Source organism: Falco biarmicus, chromosome 1 (genome assembly GCF_023638135.1).
Source record: "Falco biarmicus isolate bFalBia1 chromosome 1, bFalBia1.pri, whole genome shotgun sequence".
Lineage (NCBI taxonomy): Eukaryota > Metazoa > Chordata > Aves > Falconiformes > Falconidae > Falco > Falco biarmicus.
In genome coordinates, this window is record NC_079288.1 from 13,861,230 (window position 1) to 13,884,423 (window position 23,194).

Genomic DNA, 23,194 nt, shown 5'->3' on the forward strand with positions numbered 1-23,194 from the left:
TCTGCATGCAGAACTTTAAATTGTCTGGTCAAGAAGAAAGTAGCCTTCTTCAGTACTGGAAATAACTGGAAGCTCTGAGTGTAAGGATACTGTGGTAGCTTGTAGGATGCTACCTCCCATGAACTGAGCTGGCCTGGAAAGAATGTTAAATGTGCCTGATGAGAAGCTGCTCAATTATCCTGAACTTCAGGGTGAGCTGAGCCTCCTAACAACTGCTACTGTCATTTAATGGTGAGCCCTACCAAAGCCAATGGAAAATGATGCCGCTGTGCCAAGTTGCTTAGAGAAGTGAAAGGCAGAGAAGCATCTTAGCTGTAATGGTGGTGCCCAGGGTAAAATCCATGTAACCTTCCATATCTGTGACAGTGGTGGACATGTTTACCGGGCCCTATGCAGACTATGCTTAGCATCTGGGTGAATGACTCTGCTCCTCACACTGTGTATGATGGCCTTTTTGAGATACAATGTAGCAGTGTTGAGGTCACAGACCAACGCTATTTGTCTGCATTGCCATTTCTCTGTTGTCATGCGTTGATATATACAAGGAATATAGCCTGTCATTCTCAGATACTCACCCTGCCTCTCCTCGCTCAGTCTCTCCCCGACCCTCATCCCCCACCCCTTCCTCTCCCTTTCCCCCTTCCCGGCGCCGCTGCCTGGCTCGGGCCGTACGGCGCCCGCGGCCCCACCCGCAGCCCACCGTGCGGCCCTCTCGGGCATCTGTGAGCGAGCCGGTGTGCCCCCCCCCCGCCCCTTCTCCCACCCTCTTCCCACCGTTGCCTCCTGAAATTACATCTCCCTTTTGAAGGCGCAGACGCTGAGCGGGGCACCGGGCGCTGCCGAGGCGCCCCCCGCCGGGCTTTTCCTCCGCGGGAGCGGGGCGTCCTGGCCCGGCAGCGGCGGGGGCCGGCCGGCGAGGGGGCCGGGCTTAGGGCCGCCAGGAGGCAGAGGGCGCCCGCGGAGGGGCGGAGAGGCGGCGGCGGGAGGGGAGAAGGCCGGGCGTCCGCCGCCAGCGGCTCCCGAGCTCCCCCCCCCCACCCCCGCCTGCCGGGCCGCGCTCCGCGGGCGCCATGGCCGGCGAGGTCGAGGGCCGGCGCAGCCCGGAGGCGCAGAGCGTCTGCGAGGCGCTGGGGCGCTACGAGGACGCGCTGCGGGGCGCCGTGCGGGAGATCCACGTGGACATGCAGGTGTTCAAGCAGGGGGTGGGCCGGCAGGTGGAGGAGGTGCTGCGCCTCGCCAGTCCCCTGGCGGACACCGTCTCTGAGCTGCAGCAGGAGAACCGGCGCCTGCGGGCGCAGCTGGAGCGCCTGGCTCGGCAGGTGGAGGCCCTCGGCCGCTCGGCGGGGTTGCCGCAGGAGTGGGTGGACGAGGCGGCGGGGAGCCCCCCAGCCGCGGGGCCCGGCTCCCCGGGGCAGGGTCCCACCGGCGGCAGGCTCTCCAACCGTACCAAGCTAGCGGTCGCTGGCCGGAGCCAAGTAAGTTCTGGCGGTGGGAGGGAGGGAAAGAGGGTGCATGAGCGGATGTTTTGCTGGTGTTGCCAGGCTCTGCAAGCGCTTAGGGACGCGGGGCTGCTTCTGCAGTGCAGGGTAAATGGGCTTTTGGGAGGCTCTCTGAGAAATGGTCTTGGTCCTGACACTCCAGACTGTGGCACTGCGTGCTCAAACTAGGACCCTGGTTAGAGCGGCAGCAACTTGTCAGTTCAGTGTGGTTAGAAGTAAGAAGAGAAGCTGAGGCAGCCTCAGCTATCGACATACATATGTGTGTAAATATCTGCGTATCCTTTCTGGACTCGATTCAGGGGGATCTGTGTGCCAGCAATGTTGTTTGCTGGTTGCCAAACTCGTAGAGAACAGCTCAGCATACAGCAGGCAGTAGCATGTTTTCCTAAGACAGTGACTTGGCATCCTGCAGTGAGACAGTTTTGCTGCACAACACTGTCATGCACTGCTGCAGCTCATCCCGAGAGCTGGGCCTCACTCAAGCTTAGTTTTTTGTACTTGTACAAAAAAAAAACCAAACCAAAAACAACTGTACTTGTACGCAAGTACAGTCTCCATGACCTAAACATGCACATTCCTCCCAGTGATGAAACTCTTTTCTGTTGCATAGTGGAGCCTTGTAATTCATTGCATGGAAACCTGTTAGTAGGAATCTCATCTGGCACTGACATATTTTGTGTAGTCCTTTTTCTGTGCATTGAGCTCTGTGGAAAGAGTTGAGAGCTCTTGTGCAGTCCTTGACACCAGGAGGTGGCTGCCAGACAGTACACCGTGATTCAGTCACATAAAATTTCTTGGCTTCCAGAGATGACAGCCTGCTTCATATAATCTTGGTTGAGCCATGTCTTAAGGGGTCTTTAAGACTGCTGGAGCATGAAAAGCTGGTCTGTGGTCTATCCAGGTTTTGGGGGTGGAAAATAAAAGCTTGGAAATGAAATTCACTCAAAGTTAAATTGGTGGGAAGGAGCAGAGTCTGTACTGCATTCCAGCCCTTTTCATTCCTACTGACTCAAGAATAGGCTCCCCGCAGCTGGGCAAGCAAAAAGGTAAAGCTGCTGCTTGATGCATTATTCCAATACAGTCATGGCAACTGCTGCCTTTTCCCCCCTGTGTCAAAGGTAAGCGGCATACACCCAACTTTCACATCTGTTCCTTTTTGTTCCACGGAGCCATCTGCACTCTTTCGTATTGCAAGGAACAGCTGAGCTGAGCAACATGGGAGGGGCAAGGGGCTGTGGTCCTTCACACCACCTCACCTGCTCCATCACCACTGCCTACACTGTAGTGTGTGCTGAACGGTCTGTGAAAAGTTTTGAGTCGAGGTTACGGCAATATTCAGCCTTATGTGTCGGTCTGCGTTAAAGCACAGAATGAACTTTTGTTTCCATTGGAACCTTCCTGCTTTGCTTTGAGGATTCAGGGAAGATCACACAAGTACTGCTAGTTCTTCGGTGCCCTCCCAGCAATTTTCCCCGGAAGGCTGGACAACTTCCCTAGTTAGTATAGCTGACTGAGAAGGAATTTCACTACTGAGAATCACAGGAGATGCGACTAGAGCTACACGCACCAAATGCATGTGGTGAAAACATGATTTTCTAAGTAAGGCTCTGATGTGGCTGTGCTCAAATGGCTAAAGAGCAAGCCTTGGTTGCTATGTCGGTCACCCAGATTCTCTGTAATGGAGAAAGTGTTCCCTCAGTTGCTTGCAATTTCTGGTTATGTGACTAGAACACTTGAAACAGAGTACCATAAGTGATAGCGTATGTTTTCAGATAAACGAGTACCTGGTGACACTTCTAGCCTTAGTAAATGCTTCCATAAGCGTGAAATATGAGGAACAAATAATACTGATGTGGAAATGGTAGCATATCGAGATGTGCTCTTTTGCTCTGGAAAAAAAAATATTGGTTTAATTCCTTTTTACTGTGTGGTTGATGCAGCCTTTATCCCCATAAAAGGCTGTTGCCTTCAACATTTCTAGCAAAATACTTGGGATAAGAGTTAAGACTATCTTTTGCAGGCTGGATATTGGAGATTCTGAGCATCTTCAGTATCTGAACCATTATTGTCTAATATTGCTAGATTATTTTTCAAGGTAATTTGATTGAAAAAAGTGAAGCCAGGGTGTTCCAGGCATAGTTCAGAAGTAAGTACGCAAATCTCCTTTTAATTCTAATTTTCAGGGAATCTCTGCAATGCTGTCCTTGAAATCTGGTATATAAGAGTCTCAAGTGCTGATTTAGGTGGAATTTTAAACAGCCATTAGCCACTGTGATTTGGAGGCGAGTCTTTCTGGTATTTTGATGCCAGACTTTAATTTGGTGCTCTAACCAGGCCAGAATCTGAGAGCTGCTTTTGCGAAGGTGGAAAATAGGGTATGTTTGAAGAATTAATTTTAAAGCAGGATGCTGGAGCCATAGCTGCGCTGCTGAGGATTTATCCCTCACTGAACTGTTTGTTGCTGTTTGTCATCCTTTGCAGTCACTGAGGTCTTTCCTACCTGTCTGTGATTGTTGGAAAGGAAGAGTTTTGACCTTTTTTGTTGATCAGATCTTACATTTTGGCAGGAGCTTTATCACCTATGATCTTTCTGTAGTGTTTGCGGTTGAGTATGATGCCTTTGTGAACAGGGAGGACTAAAAACACTGTAAGGGTGTTCTGGTTTTATACTGTCAGAAGAGTCTTTTTACAATGTGGACAGACTGCTGCAGAGAACCTGCCTGCAGTGGTCCAAGCAGCAGAGAGACAAATAGCTGGCTGTGACCAGCCGGGAAGTTCTAAACAAATGTTACCCACTGATATCTCTCTGTGGTTACCATGGAACCCAGCAGTCGGTCAGCATGGGAGCAACTGCATAAGACATAATGACCTGGGATATACAGGCAGGGAGATTAAGTGATCCCGCAGTCACCTGATATTACATACTGTGATTCTAAACCTTCTCAATTCCTATATTTTATAAAGGAAGTCCAATGGTTCCATTTCTTCCTTATTGTTCTCTTACACTTCCTGCAAGTGTCCTTTTGGCATGGTCACCTGCCAGGGTTGCCTTGATCTTTATCTAGATTATTTTTGTTGTTGCTGTTTGTTTTGGTTTAATTCACTGTGACATAGCTGTGGGCACCTGCTGAAGCTGCCGTGGTAGAATCGTTCCCTGTTGTCCATTTTTATACAGCCTTGCTTCAAAAAAGGTTCTGCAGAAGTGCTTCTACTGTTTTACTTCAGAGATTACTCCTATGTGCAAAAGCTTTCCTAATACGCTCATGGCATTCAAGGCTGCTTCTTCAAGCTGCAGGGTCAGTTACAGATAGAGAATACTTCTGTTATCTGATGGACAGTGGCTTTCTAGTAGAAGAATTAAATGTGGTGCACTTCTTGCTGGTGCCTAGCAGCCTTGTTTGCATTTCCTCACACCTTTCATCATTCTCCATTTGTGGTTTTTGGATGATCCTTTTACATGCAAGGAACAGTGTCAAATCTTGGCTTGTGGAAGTCGGTGATTTTGCTGTTCACCAAAGTGAAGCATCGATTTCATCTGACCTATGTAACAAGAGAGGGAGGTACCTCTCACAGATAAACAGCATTTCTAGATCCAATTATTTTTATCATGACCCTTTTAATAATTGGTGCTTTTATGGAAGACTTGGATGAGTGAGAGCTCTCATTTGAGAGAGAGGAATCTCATTTGTCTGTGATTCTAATCTCACGATCTGGTTCTTACTTTTTCTGAATGTGTGGGATTTTTCACTCCTGGGTTACAATATTTGCCTGTTTTATAGCAGCTTCCAGTTATGCATCTCCAAGGTCTAACTTCTTTGCAGTGAAGGAGGAATTCCAGCAGCCCTACAGCTATGGGAAGTGTTATTGCCCTGTATTACGTGGAAACTTCTGAGTTACAGAGATACTAGTTTTACAAACAAGCCTGAGTATATTAGTGTTAACTTTCTTTTCTTCAGCTTCACTGGTTCGTCATTGTGTTGTTGTTACGCGAGTTGTACAGATAAGTATTTCTCATTAAGCGTAGATAGAGGTACCTGTCACTCTGCTATTTACAGTCTATGTAGACAGCATTGACAGAAGAATTACCATTACACATGCGTTTGTCAGGAGCTTGGCATCTCCAAACAAAGTGGATTTTAAAGTACTGCAGCCTGACACTATTAAGTACATGGTAGAATCTGATCCTAGATTCTCCCAGTGTTAAATCAACACATGGGTCTTCCCCATCCTCCAGCCTGGTATCAGTTTCTTCCCCAGCACTGTTACCCAAATTGTGGTAATCGGGTTAGCATAAAATAAATGAATGCAGCATCTGTCACTGCATTAGGAAGCCACTGTAGGTGCTACGTGATCTTTGCAATGACCACGTCATTTGACTGTTCTGCTCCCTGTCCCCAGCTTATAAAGTAGACTCATGTTTACAGTCTACATAAGCATTCAAGACATTCCGGTCATAATGGCTGACACGAGTGGCTAAACAGTTCGAACTGTATGCACGGGTACATTCTAGGGAGCTGCACTAGCTGTTCTTTACATTTCAGTTCTGGATATAGGCAATAATTGTTGACTAGGATGTCAATTACATTAAATACAGAAATAAAAGTTCTGAACGCCTGATTCTGCATGGTTTGTATAATTAATATTTGATGTACTTTTCTCAAGTTAATCCTGGCACCTACTGATAACTGAATTTACTCATGCATAGTACCACCTTCTTGACGGATGTAAGAGTTTCAAAATAATTTAATTTTCACAGATTAAAAGATAGGGATACAATGACACAGATCCAGTTTAGTGGCAGTAAAGTCAGACTGTGTGCATATGGAAGCATTCGCTGCAGGGATAGCAGGTGGTGTAAAAATGAAAAATATTTTTAATTACCAGGAGAGAAAAATGTTATTTTAAAGAAGTTGTTTCAGTGGTGTGTTGTGAAAACAGTTTGCAGACTGGCTTTGCAAAAGAACTAATTACTCCTTTAGGGCCTGAGCTGAGCAGCTGTCTAAGGAGCGTGGCTTTGTTGGATGTGATCTCTTCTGAAAACCTGTCTGTAATGAAGCCTATGAATGGGAGAGATCCCACAGGAATTGTGGGGCCCAGACAGCTGAATCATAGTGCTTTTGCTTGTTAGAAAGTTTTAGATGCTGGGAAACAGAAGTTTTGAACATCCCAACTTCCCCGATCTAGTTTACTTTCCTTTCTTTTTAAATAGAAGGATAGAGGAAAATTAAAATGAAGCAAACGTTCTCCTTGTTTGCATTGATATACTGAACTTCATTACAGATTTGATTTATAGGACTTGCAACTTACCTTAAGGCAGGCTAACAGAGTTGTGGAATGGACATTCTAACTCCCAGCTCTCTTACGTGCACCTGAGGCCTTTGCTGGGCATCAGTGGAAATATGGGGCCATAAGCAACGCTGTGCTAAAACAGGCGGTATGCATGGTTGGTTCCTTGAGTGGTGGTGGTGGTGGTGGGTTTTTTTTAAAAAACACAAACAGACAAAACCAAACCAGTGTCTCATGCATGGTAGTGGTAAAAAGACTAAGGAGTGTCTTGGCTCATCATGTAACCTCTGCACTCTCATCTAGCAGAGCATGTAAGTGCATATATAACCTCAGAAAGATCATTGACGTAGAAACTAGGCAGAGGAGTTAAATGAAACCACCTGGCTAGAAACCTTTACAAGTCTTTTCTTGAAAGTACCTCTTCCACATATTCAGGAAGTCTTCAATCCTCCTCTGAACTTTGTATTGTTTTGTTTGAAAATCTTATCCAAGTGATCCTATCTCTTCTCCTCACCTCTGGCACAGAAAAAATTGACATGAGAATCTGACCCCAGGCTAAAAAAATAGTATACAACCCAATATAATAAAATACACCATCCAAATTGAGCCTTAGAGACAGTTCACAGTATCTCAGTGTCTTGCTGCTGTTCCTCTCTGTGTTTTATTGTAATATTTCTTTGTAAGACACTTGCTTACAAGGCAGTAGGTTCCCATCCTGAAGTCAAGTTAATGGGGTTTTACCACATTTCAGTGGTTTCTCCAAATTATGCTGTAGTCTTGAAGAGCCTGGACACTGATTGTGATCTGAGAATGTAGGGCCCAACCTTAAAGTCAAGAGAAGGATTTTCCTCAGCTTTAGTAGTGTAGGCATGTAGCTCTTACGTAGCTCTACTATGTAAACCTGTGTGCCATTGAAGTCAGTTGGAGGCTGACCCTTAAATATCTAGGAGGATCAGAATCTAGGCCCACAACTTGGTGACAAAATTGGGTTTAGGCTGCCTTAACTGTAATCTAATAGTAGGTAACAAATTCTCAGCAAGATCTCAGACCATAGTTTTCAGGGTTGACTGGGATTTGTGCTTGAGGTAGTGACAGTTCTAGTGTCTCATGTAATGGATATTAAAACAGTCTGTAGTCTGCAACACCTAACAAGATTAAACACTTTTTAAAAAATCTCCAAGGTGCATTAACATTGTTGTCTGGTGTTCTTAATTAAGTTTGGATGAGTGTAAACAGGTACATGTAAAAAGCAGACAAGTTCCCAGAAACTGTTTTTGTTTATTTATCTTGATCACGTGGTTTCTGTATTTTACATAAGATACATTTTTCCACCCAATAAATATTGTAATAATTTACGATGAAGCTATGTCATAAATAAGTAAAATCAAACCACCAGTTTGCTCCATATTTCCTGTGTATGAAAAGCAGACTAAGTTGTTACATGTATACAGCCTGCCTCTTTCCTTTTCTGTTATGTGCTGGTTTTTTTATACTTACCTGCAGTATGAAATCTTCTCCAGGATCTATCTTCAGTCAGTCTGTCTGAAGAAAGGAAAAAAACCCAAAAACACAAACACCAAAAACCACCAAGCCAAACCAAAACTTGCTTGGGTTGAGTTTATAAGTATTTTGGATTATGTTCATAATGGGACATGACAGATTTTTTTCCTTTATTTATTCATAACATTGGTGGCCAGTCTGTAGTTCAATACCTGTCTAGCATCAATTAAAACTTTTTCATGGATTTTGTGTTGGGGAATTTCACTCTACTTCTTGCATATACTGCTTCTTGGAATCTACATTTTTTTAATTGAAGTAATCATGTGTCTGTGAAGCAGTTTCTCCTTTCTTTAGTTTCTGCAGCCAAAAATCTCATAGTTCCTTGTGATTTGTTGCACGTGTGCATGCACACACACTCCCACCCCTCCAGACCAACAACAACAACAAAAAAAATCCTTGGCTGAGTTTCCTGGAATAATATTGGCAAACATTATGGGAAAAATTGGTACTTTTCTCAGAAAAAAACCCCTATCCTTACAGAAGTTGCAGATTATAATGCAGCTCTAAAGTTCCGGGATCATACTTTACATAATGCTTTTACAATACATTATCTGAATGTCATTTTTTCTGCAGCAAACAAAAAAACCTACAGAGCATTAAGTATTTTATGGAATCTCAATCACTCTCGCCACTATTGTGCAGAGTCTTCTGTTTATTGCCTTCGCAGCAGATGGTGATACCTTCATCTGGCAAAAGTGGAAGACCCCTCCCCTCCTAGGTGCATGGGGTCTGAGGGCAAGTATGTGAAGATTGCTACAAGTCCTACATTGCCAGTGCTCAGTTTGCAGGTTGGCTCTTGAGAGTAGATGATTGTTCCCTTCTTGTCTTGTGGTCGCTAGCACAAGGAAGACCTGTTCTTGGCAGGAGTTTCTGGATGTTCTTCTAACTTTTGCTGCGGTTTGAAATTAACTGTCCTGTCTGTTGTGTGTTCTGACAGAGCGTAGACCTGGATGACCGCCACAAACCTGAGTTTAGAAGAGTTTTTAGTTCTTCCATCATTGAAAATGGGCATCAGTCTTCATCAGGTAGGAACAGGGCATAAGAAGTAGTGCTACTTGTAAAACACCTGATCCTGGCAACCTTAGAGCAGCTGTCACACATTGGAAGCATTAGCGTCTTCTGTGGTTTTAGCATGGATACTGTACTGTGGCACTGATACCGTTGTAATTTATTTCCTAATTAGGAGTTTAACTTTCAAACTTTATTGTTAAGCATGCACTATGGCATTTCATAAATTAGAGACTATTGCTGTCATGTTATCTTGTAGCAGTAGTGATAAGGCCTGCTATTCTAGATGCCATTGTAGCCTTGCATCCTAAAACATTTTGCAAATTACCTGTCTGCTTCCATCATCCTTCAGTAGAGGAAGGACTTACTGTCTCCATTTTAGAGAAAACTGAGGCACACAGTGTTTCATAAAACCACAAACAAAACAAGAATGCTGCTTCCTACCCGTGGCAGGAGATCGGGGGCGGGGGCTGCACAGAGGAAGAGGAGGAGGTTACCAAATGCAGGTGCTAGTGGGTTGGTGATATGAAGAAGTTGTTCTTGCTGAGATTCATGTAGGACAGGTATGATCACTTACACTAGGGTTGTTCCTGCAGCATGCTGGAAATGGTATAATGTGCCACATGGAGAACTAGATGGAACAATGCCAATGGCTTGGAAAATAAAGTTGTTGCATGCAAATTGGTTTGTAACTTTGTTGCAAATCTGCAACTACATTTACTTCCTCTCTCCTTTTCCTTTTATTCACTAGGTCAGGCAAAAGTCTACCATGAACTGACCTCTCTTCATGCGTCAGACTCTTCTCCTGAAGCTCATGCCCCTGCAGTCACCTTACAGATGCCACACCTTCCTGTTACTGCAGTAACCAGGACATCAGAGAAGTTTTCAGGAGAGAACACCTGTTCAACAGGAACAACTAATGCATCTGCTGGCCTGCTGGGACAAAGCAAGAGCAAAAATGTGATGGCAGTGAAAACTTCCAACCAGTCAGGTAACAGAGACAAAAATAATTTGTTTGCTGAAGCTGTGTCCTATTTCTTTCCTTCAAGAAACTGGTGCTATGGGGATTGCCCTGGGACAGACCTAGTGTCAATTATGAAACCTTCTTCTATGTCTACATATACCATGGTGTATACATATATACCTGCCCCTGCTCTCCCCGGTCTGTTCCAGATATCCTTCCCCCTACCCCACTGGTCCATCCCTAAAATCGTTTCTCTCGGACACTGTGATTTAGACTGTTGTGGGTCCTAGGTGGAGTTTTAGGCTATAAGAACTTTTACTGCCTAATATAGTTGAGTTCATAGTGTAGCCTATCTTCTAGCACCGTTACTGAATAAGTATCTCTTCAATGTGGCCAGCTATTTTAATGAGATTTGCAGAAGCTTTTAGTGCTTTGAGACCCTTAGGCCCCTTGAGAAGTTAGGCAGGTACTTGGCTAATGGGTTCCACAGTCATTTGGAGGAAGGAATGGCCAACAGCAGACTGACACATATACACAAGTCAAGAGTGATTGCAGATTCTTACCTATATTTAAATTAAGTCTAACTAAAAAATCAGTCTCATTCATACTCAAGTCATTAATCTTTGAGCTGTATTTCATAGACATTTAGTGATAGTGAAATCAGTCTCATTCATACTCAAGTCATTAATCTTTGAGCTGTATTTCATAGACATTTAGTGATAGTGACACTTACAGATTAGATAATATGTATGGGTCAGAAATTAAAGAGAGAGACCGGATAGAATTGCCATCAAGAGACATTGGTTGCAGATTAATCAGATAAAAGCTGAAAGAATAATGCTAAGAATGTAGCATAGCCTTCTGTTGTATTTTTTTCTGCTGTTTCAGTGAAGACCTGGAATTCAAGTACGATGAGAACAATGGGTTCATCTGCCACTGGAGGTGAGTGTTCCTATCAGCATGTCCTTATGCAACACAAATGGAGAGGGATTCCGTGCTTCATGTCTGGGGGATTCAGATCTGAGCATGTAGTTCTGATTGGTAGGTACGTGGTAATATTGATATTGCTAACAAGACTTCATGCAGATTCAGTTTCCCGGGTAGCATGGATACTTGTTCTGCTGTATCAGATTCTCAGTCACTTCAAAGTGAGGGGTGCTTATCCTTATTTACACAGTGGTAAACATGTGTACTGAGTAGGCAGTCTCTGCAGTGGAAACAATAGGTGCCAGAAAAGTGTGGCAGAACAGATTGAGTGGTGAAGATTTCAACTGCCCAAGTGAAAACTGGGACTGAACGCAAGGTAATGGCAGTTGGAAAGTAGTGGGCCCACCCTATGGATTTTGAAGCAAATTCTTTTGAGCCAAATAGCAACAAGTAGTCTTCACATATGAATGTGTCAAAGGACAAAATGCCTTAAGGATTTTTGATTTTAGTCAGAATAGATTAATTGAGCTCTATCCAATAGTACTTCGATGTCACCATGCTGTTACTGTCTACACAATGTACTGGCATTTCACAGTGGTCTTAAGTGTCAGTTTAGCAAAGATGTAGCTCATCCAGAACAGTGATCACACTCCTCCTCAGCTTAAAACCTCTGAGATTTGCACAAATATCTGGCAGTTGTTTGTGGTCCCAAAGTTGTCACATCTGCATGCTGGCATTTACCAGGGTGTTTCACGTGAGAAGTCTAGTTGATCTGGATCCTTTCTATAAGCAGTGGGGAGAGTTCAGCATTTTCAGAGAGTGATTTGGACAGTGATTTTGTTACAAAGATGCCAGTTTTTCTTTGTGTATAGAAGGAGCCTTCAGTAAATGAGCTGCTGGCTTATGCACCAAGTTTTGGCTTTAGTGTGTTAAAACTGGGCAGGCCACTCTTGTTCTGCATTTACAGAGGATAGCTGGAGTCCAGAGCTAGGTTCTTAAGAGGCAAAGCACGAAAGGTAGAACCATAGGGGTGGGGGGAGGAAGATGCAAAGTTGGTTTTAAGCCACCTTTGCAACTTTTGGAGTCTGTTCTTCTTTATGAACCATAATGTTTCCTAGTGGAAATTAGGTACTTTAAATTATGCTCTCAGTCATGGCAGACTTCCCAAGTCTCCTTACATCTGCCAGAATGACTGCTGCAAGCTGAGCTGTAGCACCATTTCTTCCTTTCACTGAAATGTCTGTGGCAGTGTGCCCTCCTCTGAGGTCTGCACAAGGCCCTGAAATTTTCCAGCCTTCCCAATGCAATTTTACCAAAGGCATCCTCTTACAGCCTTTTCTGCTATGTTTACACCACCCTTGCTGCAGTGCAGCAATTTTGCAGCGGGATTGAACCCCAGGGAAAATCCCTTCCCAGCTTGTTAGCTCATACTGGAAGTTAGAACAGAGGCCTGCAGCATTTCGCTATGGTGAGTAAAAATCAGTGTGTGGCTATCTGTCAGGAAATGGTTTGAAAACATACTGAGGAAAGGAGATAAAAGACGTTTCTGCCCTGACGCATCTTGTCTTTCCTGCTTTTATACAGAGAATGCCACTTCTGTCACTAAGTCTGTCTCAACTGTGAGCTATGGAATGAGTAGTGGAACCAAAATGAGTGAAAGGTACGCATTTTTATTGACATTTTCTTAGGCTGTTGTGGTCAGTATAGTCTCAAAGGACAGGTGTTCTGCTGGCTTGGAGAACAGATGCTGTACTTTAAGCACTGGATGTATAATTGTACATTAATCTACTTGCCCTATTATGTTACATTAACCTCGGTAATACATTTAATGGATGTACTATGTCCAACAACGTGCAAATGGGCATATGCCTCTTAATCACACTTCTGCTTTCAGGGAATAACAGCCAGTAACTACTAGAATAATCACACTACCTGAACTAAAACCATCCTAGTGATGTACCGTATGTAGTTATTTCTGTTCAACATGGTAGTGCTTGAATACATACCCTGAATGGTCTCAGGTTGTACAGGTCCTCATTTCTAGCTGTACCTGTAGCTGACACAGCAGGTTCTCTATTGATCATACTTCTCACATGAAATCAGCAACGTGCCACATGTAAGATCCTCTTATGTCTAGCTTCAGGACCATTCATTCCCCTTAAACCCCTGGCCTGACTTGCTCTTTTGTGCCTCTGGTTCTTGTAGCAGGGCCATATCTTGGTTGATCCTCATGCCTTTCTTTTCACAAGGTGTCTGGTAGGCTGTATAAATAAGCGTCTCACCCGTGATCATGGCATTGGATAGCCTTAGCACTTTTTGTTCCCCTTTTTTGGGGGGGAGGTGGGGGGCTTCTTCAGGCTGCCCCTCCAGGCCACAGAACAGATGGGTCCCAGGTGCAGTATTTTAAGCCTGTTAAAGGTTGTGAACTTTCCTGAGGGCTATAGTGGAACTGAGATGGGAAGGGATAAAAATCATCTGCAGAGCAGTTTAAAGCAGACCTAATTGTGGGTTTCTGCATTGTTACGGTGTTAGTAAAACTCTCAGTGCCAGCGGTAGATTTTTGTTAGGAGGAGCAAGTTGTCAAGTACTTTAGAATCACTTTTAAAAAATACTCAGCTGTGTTGAATTTGTACTTCGGGTTTATTTTTGGGAACCAACATATGACTGCTGTCAGATATCCTTAATTTGGCTAGCCAAGAGTTTAGTTTGGAGATAAATGCCTTGCTGAGGACTACTACACGTTCTTGATTAACTCAGAGTCACGGTTGCTTAGTGTAGGATTACATGGTATCACAATTACTACCGGTAGGTATATCGAGGCATCCTCAGCATGCAAAATATCCATCAAGGAAAATGGGAGGGCAGCCGATTTAAATATCTTAAATTGGGCTTGCATCTGCCTTGAAAAGTATCCCAAATTTGGCATTACATTTCTTCTGAATTAGTTCCAACATCAGCATTTCAGTATTTGAATCATGAACCACTAAGCAGCCTAGAGAACTTGCTCTCGGATCTGACCTACATCTGTACCAGAAATGAATGTGTAATACTGATGTCATTGCTCTTTGCCTCAGTTTTCCCATCTCTGTCACAGGCAACATTTCCAAGTGGCTTACATCATTAATGCTGGTGAAGTGGTTTATGGCTCAAACAAACACACATTAAAGCCAAATCACAGCACTGTACTAGATACTAAGAAAATCAACTCCATCTCAGCCGAAACCAGGACAAATCCTATATTTCTCAATCATGTTACCAGCCTGTGGTCAGTGAAGCAACACTGACATGAGCTCAGGAACTCCTAAAGTTCCATTTTACCCTTCAGGAACCCCAAAGCTGGAAATTAAAGGGATTTAGTGCTCCTGTTTGGCCACAACTTGTTTATTTTTTCTTTTTTTTCTTTTTTTCTTTTTTCTTAAAGGTGTTTAGTTGTTCTTATGCTCAGTGCTATGAAGCATTCGTGACGTGTCCAGCTATATTTCATTTGTAAAAGTACCTTAGACTCTTCTATACTTAAGTGCTGTTGTCAATAAAATTTTGACTTTTACTTAAATGGCTTTTGACTCATACAGGTCCTCTTGAAACAGATGTTCTGGAGGTTTGGAGTATGCAACAGTGGGACCTTTATGCGGACTCCAGGCACTGCAGAGAGCTACTTTTCTGTTTAACCACATACTTTTCATGTTATGTTTTTCCAGTGCCACTGACAGTCACTGTGATGTGACCCCCAGCTCTCACTCCTCTCCTCCCACTGTACATCGCCGAGTTGAAAGGAGGCGAGAACTGGTGCGGTCTCAGACGCTCCCACGGACTACAGGAGCACTGGCCAGGAAGGCACTTCTTGAGAAATTCGAACAGGATGGTGGGAAGTACGTCATACCCCTTGTCTCTGAACTGGGTTTGTTAATGGGAAACTAGTTGGTCAGTTATTGCCAGCAGAGGACAAGCCAGAGACAGCTGGGTGGGAGGACTCTCTCAATGTAGGATTTTGAGCTAAGGGACAATATTGAGGTCATGTATAGCTTCACTGACTTTGCAGACTGAGCCCTGAAAATTTGTAGCTACAGATTCCTCTGGCTTTGGAGTTGTTTAGCTGAAGAAGCAGGTGCCTTTTATCAGGAAAGAGTGCTGTGAAAGCTGCCTTCTCCATCACTATAAGAGACTGGGAATATAGTGACTTTCTGTTGCTATTCATGAAGGACCAAAGGCCTGGACTGTTCTTTATGCACCATGATGGGGGTATGATTTAAATAGAAGAGGGCTTGGAATCCTAGGCTTTAGTGAAATGAAAATGAGTTTTTCTTGCAGGGCCAACAAGTTGAAGTTTCAACAACGTGTTTCTCAAATATCACCTGTACAGGGGCTGACCTGGGCAAGGTTGCATAGATGTTGCTGACAAGTAGGTTTAAGTTTTTCTAGAATGTAATTTAATCTGGTCTCTGTTAAATTTTCCAGAGGAAAAGGAGAATCCAGACCTAAGCTGAAGAGGTCGCAGAGTTTCGGGGTTGCCAGCGCTAGCAGCATTAAACAAATTCTGTTAGACTGGTGTCGCTCAAAAACCATAGGATACAAGGTGAAGACGTGCTAGCACTTTCAGCGCTTTCTTTTTCCGGAGAATTTGCCAACAAGGCATACTTAAAAGTGAATGTAAAACATGCTAGACAATGAGTTATCTTCTTCAAGGTCATCAGGTTTTGTGCGGATAATGCAAATATCATGGCTTGCATGGGCAGCACTTCAAGACAATCAAGGATTGCATGAGTGAGATTTTGTATGTCTGTCGAAGCAACGCATTGGTGTTTGTCTGAAAGCCTACATTTTTGTGCTATGGATACAGACTTCAGTATACACCCATACATTTTTTTTCTTAGTTGCAGGCTGTGACTTTTGCATTCTCATTATATATGGAAGGATCTGAAAAACACTTTGCTAGTACATGGAGACTACGGCCTTTCTGCTACACAGCAGGCCAAAGTATTCTCTGCTGGTCTTAGACATGTGGATTTGTAGTAGGTGGTTGAAGTTGAATTACACGGTGTTAGTGAGCTAATTTCTATGAGGTAACACCAGTGTAGCTAAAAGAATTCAGCACTTCAGATTTTAGTCATATTACCTGGCCTTAAACTGCAATTACCAAAGCAATTTCCAGGTGAAAGAAATTTTTTTCTAGGTTTTTTTGTGTGTGTGCACGTGTAATATGTTTTTCAACGTTACTGTAAAATTTGTATTGTTGAACTCTTATAGTATACATAAGCAGAACTATTGAAAATTACTGTTAGTTGCTTACCAGAAAAGCTGGGGCTTGAACTTTTGTATGATGGGAAGGCAAGAATGAAACAAGAGCCCAATTATGTTTCTTTTCACTGTGGCAGTTGGTAACAGTAAGCATTTGTTCTAAGAACTGGGTTTTGAAGTAGGTGTTATTCTTCCTGTATTTCTACCTATCTATGTAAACAGGCATTGAGTTGGGCCTTACTGAAAAGCAAAGCAAGCAAGTGTAGTTTTTATCTAGTGTTATGCACAGCCACAAAATGAACCGTTCTTCAATTATAAATATTTCATAGGGATAAGCAGTGTCCTTAGTTTCTGCAGATACTGAGCTGGTGTGTTGGGCCTGCTCCAGAGCTTGCTGATGTTGACAACATTCTTCCCAGTATTTGCAGCAAGGTTTTGGATCAGGGACCTTGGCTGTGTGTCTGCTTTGCATTTGGGCATTTTGGGCAAAAGGCTTTCATTGCTGAGCATGCCTTTTTTTTCTCAGAATATGAATAATGTAATGGATATACAAAGTGGGGAAGAAAAACATAAAGCCTGTGCTCTGTTGCTTTGGTTAGCGCAAGAGGACAGAAAACTGCAGAGAGCAAAAGCAGCTCTCTTCCCTGTTCCCCTGTGCTGCATTAACATGTGTGTTTTTCATCTTGACAGCACATTGATCTCCAGAACTTCTCCTCAAGCTGGAATGATGGGATGGCATTCTGTGCTCTTGTGCATTCTTTCTTTCCTGAGGCTTTTGATTATAATAAGCTCGACCCAGCTAATCGCAAGCAGAACTTTGAGCTGGCCTTCACCATGGCTGAGTGAGTATCACTTTAGATCTTTGTGAAGTGCTTCCAGTTAAGTCTAATGTGGCTGGGGAGCAGTGAAGAGTATAATCATTCTTCTTGTAGATCCTATATCACTACATGTCATGCCAAAAAAGATAATAAAGGTATGCGTAGAGAATCCGTAGAACAGGAGACTTGGCAGTCTGTAATCACTGGTCATTTCCCCAGGCACAGGATAATTCACTGGAGTTCAATGTTCAGATCTTTCACAGTCTTCAGGCAGTACTTGAATTCTGCTTTCCCACCTCTCTGATGCTCACCAGCCTTAGCACTGGCACACTAAAGATGATAAATCAGCCTCTTGAGTTATGCTTGGACTGAAGAGGAAAAAGCCCTACTTCTGTGTTTGGGGTTTTTTTGTCTTTTTTTTTTTTTTTTTAATTTTGTTCTTGAAGTAATTATTCTTAATGAATTTGCCGTTATCAATCATAAAAAAGAAATGTGAGTTCATAGAGCATATAAGGCATCCACTGTTTACTGACAGTCCATAGGAACTGGACATACAACTTGTAGTTTCTTAGCCAGTCCTACCTGCTTGATACCCAGTTTGAATTTGAGGCATGTTAATACATCCATCCAGTCTGTATGGAAAAACCATGACCCCTGAATGGCAGGGAGCAAGTCGAGTAACTTTTGGAATTGGGTTTTGTGGGAGCGTTCACCTCTGTCTGTACATTTCTTTGGCCAAACAAGAATGAAGGTTGAATTCAGCATACGCAGAGTTAGATTAAGGCTTCCCAATCTCTCAACCTGGTAACCACATTTTTTGTAAAGCAGACAGAGCTAATACCCTCAGTCACACTGTCCTGATCCTTTTTGATGCAGCATACAAGGCAATTAAATGATAACTTGTTAAAGTCATTATGAGTGTGAACTTGTCAGCTAGAAATAGTAACTTTTTTGACCCAGTATCAATATGATTCTTACTTGCTGTTTTGTTTGACTTGTGTAACGGTAAGAACACTCCATGTGGTATGCAGCTGGGTTTAGTATGCTTTTTCCAAATACTAACAGGATGTGGGAATACCTGGCTGCAGTTTCCTGCAGCTTCTGATACAGCTTCAAACACTGGTACCACCGTGCTGAAGCTCTGGGGTTCTTTCAGAACTTTTTTTTTTTTCTTTAATTAAAGCAATAACTTACAGAACTGGATTTGCCATTCCACAGAAAAACTTTGAAAAATCTTAGCGTAATGTTGGCTCTCCTTATTACAGCCCCTAGCAAAGGAAGTCATTTAGGAATTACAAGGGTTTTATACACACACGCATATATATGTATGTTGTTGCTTGTCAGTGAGTTGAAGGAGATTCTGTGGTACTTTTAGGTAGCTGATCTCTAAAGTAAAATTATCTACAACTCTCAAAGGAAAGTCGCAGTGTTTTTCTATCTCAGTTTTTATGTATAAGAGTAAGTACAGCAGAGAACAGAAGACAGCATGCATACAACAGTAAGAAACGTTAGGTAAGAGGTATCTACAGAAATGACTACTTCATAGCTCTGATTGCCTTTAAACTAGCTGTTCTCATCTAGTGCCAGAAAAGGCTATTCTCTCAGTTGCTGGTCTTCACTTGCATGCAAGTGCTGCTGATCAAACTGCTCCCTGCCCTTGTGATTTTTCATCTTAGGTCTCAGCAGACCTATTCCTTTCTGCTGGTCCAGATCTATCAGGCTCCAGTTCTCCAATGTGATCATCTGAGATCACGCACACCTTGAAGATACGGGGGTGCTGAAGAAACAGTCCACAGCCACATGGGTCTTCATTGGCACATCTCATCTCTTCTCATTTTTTTCCATTCTTTTGGAGCATCATTTATAATCACTCATGATTCGCAAACTCGCACAGCCCTGCTTACTGAGACTTGGGCAGAGGAACATGAGATTGGACTACATGCTACAGATACAAGGGATGTGAATGGCAATCGGTGGGAAAAAAACCCAAAACCTGATCCAAAACAGGGCTTTGGATCAGATCCCAGTATAGAGGAAGAGAGAGAAAGGACAGGAATATTCCATGATCACAAAAATAACTATCTCCAACCTGAGCCTGACTCACTGTAAAATGAAATATTGCTGGTAAACCTCAGGATTTCTTAAATGCCTCCGTGCTGCTCAAATCAGAGCAGCAAATGAATCTTGGAAGTAGATACAGGCCCCAGACTTAACTCTTGATTTGCTTTATCTGTTTTAATATTACTACAGGAAAATGGCTCACTGCGACCGTCTGATAGAAGTGGATGATATGATGGTGATGGGTCACAAGCCAGATCCCATGTGTGTCTTTACCTATGTCCAGTCTCTATACAATCATCTGCGATGCTTTGAATAAAACCTCTCCAGCCAGAAGGGTCAAGTACGGTATGCTAATGGGGAAAGTGACATTTTGCAAACGGAATGCAGTGTTATTTCTTGCTTTTTTACTGTCCCTTTGCTTACATTCAGCTGCGTGGCTGAAGTGTTGCTGAGCAGTGCCCCGAAGTGTTGATCACATCAGCATGTCAGTAATACAGAAATAGGTTTGAAAAACACGAAAAAAACCCATAGGGAAAGTCAAATGCTGTCACTTTGGTTCTAGTAGTAGGTTGGATTTTTAATATTCTTGTGTTTGAAGATCACAGGAAGCTTATTTGCTGCTTCTGCCTCTGTTAGGCTGGGGACACAGTTTTATGTAGCGACAGGTAACTCTGCTATGAAGATGTTCCCTCTTATAATGCAGGTAAAATTCCAGAAGACAGCACCTTCAATTCCCCTTTTCTGAGCGTAGCACAAAAGAAATAGCAGACTGACAAGGAAAATTCTGTTAGCAAATAATAACCTGGAGAACTTGACCAGTAGGGCAATATTGCCTCTCCTCCAACCCTAACGCCTAACTTCATACATGCGTGCAGGCAGACACATCAAACAGGCATTGTTCTGTTCTCTTAAAGCAGAAAGAGAACATGGCCTCTTACCTGCTGACTGGGGCAACAGATAACTACTATGTTACACAACAGTGTGTGTCTGTAATGGTCAAATTTAAAGTGATTTACTTAGAGGCTTGAAGCCCGTACTGGGGGTCAAGGATTAGTTTCTTGATCGTGAAGAACAGCAAGAGCTGGGGCTGTTCTGTACATGAGATTGTGTGTTTGCATGACTTAGTATTACCGGAAAGGGGGTAGCTAGGAAGGTACAAAATACTCTGAACAGTTGTAATAGATGCAAGACTGTAGCGTACTTTGACCTGGACTCTTAGGGAGACCATCTCCAGTGTGGACAGGAATTAAGTCTTTACAGCTTGCTCGGTCCTCATGCTGACTCTGAGGTGGACAGGCGGTATGTCAGAGAAGTATGAAAGGTTTGGGAGTTTTGAAATGCCTTGGACTAGTTTCCATTTTCAGTTAAATCAGCATTAAAACCACAACACGGTGGGATTATTCCAGGTTCGCTGGGCAAAAAGGTCATGTGTCACCCTTTCTGGTTTTCTCTTTGATAAATCAACAGAGCTTTGTTTTCACAGTGAATGTTAAAACCAAAACCACTAAAAAAAGCCTGCTTTTTAAAAAAAAGCCTTTTAAAATTAGCCTTTTAAAATTATTTCTTTCTTAAGAATGGGCTTTTAGAAAGTAAAAACTGAAAGCTGCGAGCTGTCTGCTCATGCTAGAGAATTTTAACCTGCATTTGTGCTTTTTGTAGATATTTATAAAGATTACTTTGGTTCTGTATTGATGAACATTTATAATAAAATATGTCAAATGCTTTTCAGATTTACTGCTGCTCTTTAGAATCAAGTGACAGATAACAGAGTAAAATCGGTGAAAAGAACCCAGAGCTTTTGCTTAGAAGATTTTTTTTGTGCTAGTTATGATATTGTGTGCTCTGAATTTCAGTTTAAAAAAGTACAGAAGTTTGGTAGCATTTGGAATAAGATTTTAGTTCAGCCTCCTTTTCTAGTGAAGTTCACTTAAGAAACCATGAATGAAGCAACCACTTTGTTAGCAGTCTCAGAAAAAACCAAAACAAACCACCAAACAGGGTAAGTTGAAAATGGTAAAGTACAAGTTAACTGCTGAAGGTCTGGATCATCGAGTTCAATTTGAAGTGTAGACAGGCTGTTGCTACGCTACCATGGAAACATTATGAAAGACTTCTAAATACACATCTTAATGTAAGTATCTGAAAGATACTTGGTCAAACTAGCAGGATCCTTGGTATTGCTCATCTCAAAGCTTTAAAGCAAGTAGATGGAAGTTGGGTGTGTGTTTGTCATATGACTGCTGTCGTCTTCAGTTTTTTACTTTGTCTTGAATTACCATAATTCTGAGGGGTAAGTGTGCACCTGTTGCTTCACCAGATACACTGTAAGGGTAGACACACTGTGCTTGTGTTTTGGAGAAGTGATTACAGTAAGCACGATAAAGACATCTGTCCACCGCTTAGGCATATTTATATTCTTGCAGCAGAATACTTTTCATTAACTAACAGAGCCAGGTGCTATCATAGCTACAAGAGGGGCAATGCTGGCTTTATACATCACAGTCCTTTACAGTCCCAGTTCATGGATGATTTTCCTGTGTGATGTGAGTGCTAAAGACATAGGTAAGTGTTTGGCCAATTTAGGCCTAGTAGCCAATAATTAAATAAAGGAAGTTTTATACAGTAAAATTATTGCCAATTCACCAGAGGAAGTTTACATCCTTCCTGTAATTTAGCTTGTTTTCACAGCTACCCAGAAGCTATTTGTACAGGTTTTCTAAAGTCTTCTCACTTCAGAGGTGGTGGTGAAGATACTGTGAAAGGGTTAAGGCCCTGAAACCAAGGAAGGTGTTGTGAGTACCTTAGGTACTTGGTTCAACAAAGAGGCTCTGGATGGTTGTAAAAAACGGGGGGACCAGGATAATCTCATGGTAGACAACTCAGTCTTGAGAACCCGTACACAGGACCACAGAGATAAGAAAGTTTTAAGGGAATGGAAACAATAGCCTTGAAGGATATGGTCTACTGATCCCAGAACTGAGTTTGCACAGAAGTAAAGGTCAATCGCATGCACAGTGAAGAAGACTACAAGCCTTCCGGCCACTCAGAGACCACCGGGGAAGATGACTGCACAGGTGGACCAGACATTTGCATATATTGAGTTCCAGGAACCCTCATGAGTTCTCTGAAATCTTATGAATATATATAACTTTGTGGTATATGATCTCTAAAGGTTTGCCAGATTGTTGGAGCACTTCCGGTGCAGCTATGCCCAGTGCAACCCCAGCGCTGCACTAAAGAATAGCTTACTTAATTAGCAGTCTGCTGTTACTGAGTTTTATTACATCGGCCTCCTTACCCAGCTGCAACTAGCTTCCCGCTGTGTGAGGTTAGAAAGCAAGGAGGTTTGGATGCTGCTGATCTTTATATCAATACCTGGTACTTGCCAGCAAACTTAATAGCAGGCGAGTGGAAGACTGTAAGGTGATTGTAACTGCGGTGGTTTGCTTCTAAGAAGAAGGAGGAGATGGAGATGTTGCTATGACATAATTTTAGAAAAGCCTACAGCTTTGTGCATTAAGAGTCTGATCTACGTGAATAACTTCAACTACTAGATTGTATGATTAAACTGAAATTAAAGTATGTAATATGTGCCCCCTGCTGGATTTTCTTAGTATTTTTAGTTTTAAAATGCAGAGAGGGTGTGTACGTAAGACAGTAAATGTGTTTGGCATGAGTGATAAGAGAACATATATTAAATCAGCAAGTATATGTTTTACACAGATGGACTGTTTCCTGGCTTTTCTAATGTTTCTGCGCTGTATCTAAAATTCAGTACTATCTAAGGTGGTTTACTGGCAACTTGATCCTCATTTTAAAGGCTAGATCAATGTGTT

The 23,194-nt window shown here is 42.8% G+C and overlaps 1 protein-coding gene across 1 annotated transcript; it reads left to right on the forward strand.

The window, feature by feature from the left end:
* Positions 1–963: 963 nt before the first annotated feature.
* Positions 964–22,958, forward strand: SMTNL2 (smoothelin like 2). Its single transcript, XM_056338231.1, has 9 exons — positions 964–1,475; positions 9,283–9,370; positions 10,105–10,344; positions 11,206–11,259; positions 12,829–12,904; positions 14,943–15,113; positions 15,700–15,817; positions 17,170–17,321; positions 19,548–22,958. Exons 1-9 carry the CDS (start codon positions 1,071–1,073, stop codon positions 19,672–19,674), a joined length of 1,431 nt encoding a protein of 476 aa, XP_056194206.1. The 5' UTR covers positions 964–1,070; the 3' UTR covers positions 19,675–22,958.
* The last annotated feature ends 236 nt before the right edge of the window (positions 22,959–23,194 follow it).